Genomic DNA, 6,864 nt, shown 5'->3' on the forward strand with positions numbered 1-6,864 from the left:
CACCCCTTGCTCCTTGTGCACCAGGGTGTCCTGGCAGTCCCCTGTTGCCTGGGATTCCTGGAGGACCATATGTGGTATCGCCTGGAACACCTTTCTGACCATCTATGCCAGGTGGACCTGGAGGGCCATTTTTACCATCAACTGTAGATCCCCTTTCACCTTCATCACCAGGATCACCAGCTTCACCTCGAAAGCCTGTTGATATGATTTTTAAATTCAAATAGGGCATAATTTAGAAGTTGGTTGTTTAGGGTTTTTTTCCCAAACTGTGGAATATTATAATGCAAATTTAACCAGAATTAAACTATCACTTTGCAAAGAAAAATAACATCATACATTAAATTCCAGGTTTCTTCTTTAGACCTAATGATACATGAAGATTGAAGGAGGTAATTATTCCTGTGGGAAGTGACAGTTGTTGTCTTTGGGGCAGCATCTATCTTGTGTACTGTCACCCTTGTCCAGTTCAATCGCTTTGCTAAAATGATACTAATTGTTCTCAGTTTTCTGAGAATATTTCCTCTCTGGACACTGAACTTTAGGTTATTGCAGCACCTTCAATGCTGGAGGAAAGAAAGGGAAACTGATAGAGATTCCTCTTCCATTAGCTTTCATTGAAATATGCTTCCTATTCTATTCTACCATGGTAGCTACTTTACCCTGCATGTATGCATTACAGCTTCACCAGCAGGCCTCCTGGATTAAGGAAAGCACAATTCACCTTCTGGCCCTGGGATTCCTGCTCCTGGCCTGCCTCGATAGCCTTTTTGTCCATCAAAGCCATTTGGTCCAGGACGACCGGGGAGTCCTTTTAAACCCTTTAGTCCTGGAAACAGGAAGAAAATACATAAGAAACTGACAGAGCTCTATAATGTGTGATCTAAGGAAACAGTATTGCACCTTTATCCCATGCAAATTCACGTACTTTGAAGACAAGCAGATTTCATCTGCTCCTAACATTCTGGGCAAGAGCAACCCTCCAATTCAAAACCAAAGGCACGGTTGCTGTTTTTCTAAATGAACTTGTCCCCTAATCCATAAACAGCAGACTGCAAATCACCAGAGTAAATTAGAAAAAAAAATTTCCTACAACATTTTAATGTTACAGGACATCAACAATATTAACCTAGTAAATGACAGATGTCAACTCAAATTTGTTTATTCTCCTGTGCTATATGCTGCTTCTGGAATGGTGCAGATGAGCTCAGTGCGCTAATCCCTGTTCTTTCATGTCTGTATAAATTTTAGCTACCACCCACAATAATGATGTCAGGGAGCTGTGTAATACCATATTAAGCAGCTTGAAAGATCCAGTATCTCCATTTGTTCTGATTAGGATTTTCTGGGATATTTCAAATGTTTTGGAGGTGATCACAAGCAACATTTTGCCAGTTCCTGGACAAGTTCTTTGAATTTAAATTAAGTTGGACAAGTTGAAGTAATGGTAAGTATTCAGATTTTAGGGCTCAATTGCAACTTATCATGAGCAATATAGTTTTAGAAATTACAGACTTGCAGCATATCTTTGCCTTACACACCTTTTTTCCCCCAGTATCCAGATGTACATATTCTAAGCCTTATCTGACTCCAGCCATCTGCGTATGTTACAGACTCTCTCATGCATTTTAATTGAGGCAGGACAGAGTTTCAAGCTACCTTCATTTAGTCATTTCTATGGAGGCAGCCTGCACACCTTTTGATCATGCAAACTGCAGCTGTCTGGCCCTTGATTCTATTAGATGAGTATATTCCTGTGTATTTGCAGTCTTACATTTTGAGACATGTATCTGTTGAAAAAAATACAATAGTGTATCTTTTTAGGATAGCTACTTTTTTTAATTAGCAACTTGAAACTCCATTTCAATTAAACCCCAAAATTCTCCTATCTGTAAACATACCTGGAACACCTTTAAAACCTGGGGGACCTGGATTTCCAGGGTATGGTAATGTAATGCAGACAGTCTCACCTGAAGCAAGAGGGAGAAAGAACATGGCCTATTTGATTTTAAAATAAATGGGAGTCTGAACATTTACTGTAATATTTCTGCGGAACTAACCAACTAGATGTGCAAAGGTAAAGAGAAGGACTGTTTATGAACATTGTTATTTCCATATTACTTAAGGATTGATGGAGAACCTTAAAATACATTTTTCTTGACACTTATTTTGTATAGAATATTGGTAATGATTCAAATTGCTGTAATACAGTTGTATTCTGTAAAGACAAAGATTTTATTTTTTTTTTACTTGTTACAGAAATTTGTCTTTACTCTGTTGCAAGAAAGAAATAATATTTTCATCTTTCTTGTATGCACATTTCTGGTTCATACATATTGCTATCAGTGTAAATTTTCTTTATTTTGGTATGGATTTTTTTATAACTAAAAAACAGACTAAGCCTTAAGTATGAGTTGTATTTTCCTGCTGCTTCAGCAAAAAAGCATTGTTTTGCAAATCCTTGCACTCAGGAATACTCTCCACTCCAGAAAATAATTCCTCTGGTAGTGTGCAAGTGGCACTTTCAGGTTTAAGGCCCCTAGCAATTCATATTCCCACTAGTGTCTGCTGCTAAATGCTGATAGTATTGTACCTTTCAGTGGCCATATTTTACGTGACCACTGAGCTTGCCAAAATTAATTTTCATTATAAATGCATAACACTGTATATAATACATACTAAACTGTAATGGATGCTACCAAACATGTATTTTGTTATTTGGTTCTTAATGTAAACATTCAAAATTACCTTTCTGGCCCTTTGGACCAGGTGGCCCAACATTACCAGTATCACCAAAGTCTCCAGGGCTACCTCTGACTCCTGGAGGGCCAGGAAACCCCAAACCAGGCAATCCCATCTGTCCTTTTACCCCAGGAAGTCCTGGGACCCCAGGGAATCCTTTATCACCTGGCAGTGGTACTCCAGAATTGCCCTAAAAGAAAGAAATTGTTGATAAGAAATAATAAAACCTGATTTCTTTCTTCTCTTTGATAATCAAAAGCCGTGTTGGAGAATTATCTGGAGAAACCACTCTTCCACAATTAAGTGACTACATGGATGATATTAGTAGTTTTAAGTATTCAAAGACAATAAGAACAAAGGGTGGAGTTTTGCAGGGTTTTTGTCTTCTTGATCCCATAACATTGGCACACAGTATATGCAGAAATTATATTCAGGAATGTCAAAATAAACAGTAATACTTTGAAGGAACTAATTTTTCAACTGATAAAAATATGATTTTTGATCTAGGCTAACATAAAATGATAAAAGTGATTAATCTGCTAGGAATTTGGAATAAAATGTTACTTTTTGTTAAGAAGCTAGCCCTCTCATAAGACAATACGTTAACTGAAATAGAAAAAAATTCTGAGAAAGTCAAACATACCTCAGCTCCTTTTTCCCCAGGCAATCCTAGTTCCCCATCTCTGCCATCATTACCTCTTTGGCCTGGAAATCCTGGAGCCCCAGTAGGACCTCTTTCACCTTTTATTCCTTAAAATAATTTGAAAAAACCGAAGTCTAATATTTACAATAAGTTTTGGTGTTTTTTCTTTCTGCTCAGGTAAATGTTGGGTAACTGTTCATCATATCTATATGACAATTTCCAGTTCTTGAATTCATATTTCCTTAATAAGGTATTTTAGGCTTAGGAAGGCAGTATGTAGTTGGACATCTCATGGAACAACTTGGTCTCTCTGTAAAAGACGTGTTTACAGGCACCACAAGAATGTGGCTTTTGCTCATGCTACATACAGAGTGAAAATATTTTGCTATTGAAATCGGTCAGAGTTTTATTCTTGATTTCAGTGAAATCAGGATATAGCAATGCCATGAGATGCAGAATATTTGCACCAATATTCCTAAAAGCTTTTTCTTTTTTCTTTTTTTCTTTTTTTACCCCTAGATTTTTCTTGCACTGATATTTATGAAAATGTAATTTTTGCGTAAAGGGCAATAAAACTATTCTAACCCAAAGATTCATTTTGCTGTGTCAAGAAATCCTTTGAAAATAAACAGTAAATGTTTTGCCCTGCTCCAACATCTGTAAACAAACACAGGCATCTAAAGCTAAGCTAACTTTTCACAGACAGTAAGACAGATAATCTTTTGTCTGAATAATTTATTTAGCATTTCTGACTAAGCTTTGCCATCAGATTGCTGTAATTTGTTGTTCTCCATTTCTTTTGCTTTTGCAAATCATAACCATAACTGTGGAGAGGTTTTGATCTATTAAATTACAAGAATTTCAGTTGTGCAAGTGGTGGCCTATTGTTTCTCTTCAATGCCTGGTCAAGAGTAATTTTTAGAAATAGGAGCAGGAATCTCAATAGCCATTGAGACTTTGAGTTTTTCCCAAGAGGGTTGTTGGCGGTTTAAGTTGAGATAACACTGGGATACTGGCATATGACACTTCAGGAGATGGCTTCTGTACAATATTTCTTCATGCTTTCACAATAATTGTATTCTGCTTAGTCTTGGCTATACAGACCTCTGTAAGAGCCTGATTATCAATCACATGACATGAAATGTCATTTGTTAACATTAATAACAAGCTGTTAAAACTGTTATATGGCTCAACTATAGAGTAAAAACCACAAAACACTCTGTTGATCTTGTGTTTAGCAAGAATAAAGTTAATGAGATGACACCAAGAAAGCAGTTTGGATATACATGACCTCTAGGCTTCAGTAATTTGCTAAATTAATGACTTTAATAAATAAACTATGACTTAATAAAGAAAACCAAATTAATATGGTTTTCTCACACTATTGCCTAGGCATTGTATGCAAAACAAAAAGGCTAATGATAAAATCTGTGTTTACCTTTTATTCTAACTCTTCCTGGATCACCCTTCTCTCCTTTTTCACCATGTTGTCCAGCAGAACCAGGTGTCCCCTTACCATTGTCAAAAAAAAAAAAAAAAAAAAAAAAGTTGTCAGTTATCTCCAGCAAGGAATCAATGTGGGAATTGAGAGGGAAATTAGATATCTATCTCTTGCTCTTACAGTTTCCCAAAACCAGACCAATTAAAGTAACATGCCAAAAAGAAACGCTTATATCTGTTAACATCTATAAAGAGGTGCATGAATGGCACCTAGCGTTTTCAGCCTGACTCTGCCAAATGCACAGGTACACAACTGTAAGAAATTGTAATGGTAGAAGAACTGGGTCTGTGGCTGTATACAGCTGTGGCTGTAAATGCAAGAATATTAACATGCAAATGATTCACACACTCTTCCCGCTGCAGACTTCAACCCACAATCCACAAAGGCTACACAGGAAGGGAATCTCTGGAGTGTGGTGACTGCTGGATGAGGTTGTCCTCCCAGAATTGACATGACAGTAGGTAAGTGATGCTTTTTTCCTGAGTGAAAGCCCATAAAGCTGCCAGTAAAAAATTTTATCTATGCCTAGTTAGGTACATGGTATTGTCAGAAGAATCTATGACTTGACAGGTTTAGAGGGGAAATGAAGTACTTTTCTGAATTTTTATGCTGATTTGTGCTCTCAGTTCTCCAAGCAGAGTGCAGTTTGCATACCATCATTGGTGAGGGTTGGATCTTGCAACAGTACATGTGGGTAAATATATCTTACTATGTGAAATTTACACAGAAGTAAAAGGCCACTAAGGTTGAAAAACTGCGGTATTATTTAGCTGGTTTCCTCTGTTATTCAAAGTCTTTCACTAAGAAATAGGTGGGGAAAATACAATTCATAAAGTGATTGTAAATCATGACAATTGTAAAACAGGCAGGAGTCTTCTGAAAAAACCTGGTGTATCTGAAACTAGTAGTCACTATTTGTTAAAATGTCTCAATCTTCAAGTTGGCAGTGACCAGTTATTAGTATTTGAAAAGTGAAATGAGATATTTGTGAAGAAAATAGAGCAGAAAAATGGAAAAAGTATATATAGGTAGGAAATCCATTAGACCAAAGCACTTCTGTATTGAAGTGAATTATTTCTTTCCAAACTGATTACTTTGTCCTCCTTTCTCACTTAAGTAACCTAAGAATACCAGAGTGTTCAGGACAAGGCTTCAAGCTTTATTTCAGAACCACAAAGGCTAAAGCATACTTTCAAAAGTAACAAAAAGATTGAAATCTCACACAATCCATTCAGGTAATAGGATTTTAAGAAAAGTAAAAACAAATGCAAAGCTTGTAATGAAACCATTGGAAGTAGAATGATAGAGCCCCTCCACCTCCTTCTTTGTCTCATGATGGTTTTGGTTTTTTGAATTTTGAAAGAACGTGTTCTGGAAACTTTTAAGCAATTCCTCATGTGAAAAAGAGTTCTGCTATTAAAACAAAACCTCAAAAAAAAAACAAACAAAAAACTCCATAATGGAACAGTCATAAAGCCAAGTATATCTGCCTATATTTTCAAAGAAATTGCTCTCACATACAAAGAACTATATTAACAAACCCATCTATTTGACATCATTTTGGTATGTGGTATCCTGGATGTACAGTCCACATGCCAGTCCACATCATCTTATAATGTATTCCTAAAGCAGTTAGATTAAGTAGTGTTTTGAATTATTGGTCACTGTGAGGAATAAGATAAACTACATGAAGCATATTAAAGAAAATAAGTCAATTTCCAAAAGCAATAGCTAGTTTTACTGAGTTAGGCAACAAGCATCACCCAGTAAATTATTGACCCAAGAAACATACAGGTCTTCAGCTCAAATTTATTTTGTTTGTTAATCCTGCTCACAGCCACTATTAAAGTAGAAATACACATCTGACCTAAAGGTACCTTTTAAATATTTCTCAATTATTTTCTTCCCCCCACCTTGCCATGAAAACTCTTTTCATGAAAAACTGGATGTCAGATTTGTTAACACTGGAATGAACTGGCCT

At 36.3% G+C, this 6,864-nt stretch overlaps 1 protein-coding gene across 1 annotated transcript in view; it reads right to left on the reverse strand.

Annotated features, from left to right (window-relative positions):
• COL4A4 (collagen, type IV, alpha 4) overlaps positions 1-6,864 on the reverse strand; it is a gene marked incomplete at its 3' end in the record, with an annotated part of 45,464 nt that overhangs the window by 2,331 nt on the left and 36,269 nt on the right. Inside the window, exons 21-26 of the mRNA XM_009700668.1 lie at positions 4,821-4,893; positions 3,383-3,489; positions 2,746-2,929; positions 1,899-1,967; positions 722-826; positions 4-195 (exon numbers count right to left, since the gene is read on the reverse strand). Coding sequence (XP_009698970.1) covers positions 4-195; positions 722-826; positions 1,899-1,967; positions 2,746-2,929; positions 3,383-3,489; positions 4,821-4,893 — 730 coding nt within the window. The remainder of the gene's footprint in view (positions 1-3; positions 196-721; positions 827-1,898; positions 1,968-2,745; positions 2,930-3,382; positions 3,490-4,820; positions 4,894-6,864) is intronic.

This window comes from Cariama cristata, unplaced genomic scaffold, assembly GCF_000690535.1.
Source record: "Cariama cristata isolate BGI_N322 unplaced genomic scaffold, ASM69053v1 scaffold4275, whole genome shotgun sequence".
Taxonomy (NCBI): Eukaryota; Metazoa; Chordata; class Aves; order Cariamiformes; family Cariamidae; genus Cariama; species Cariama cristata.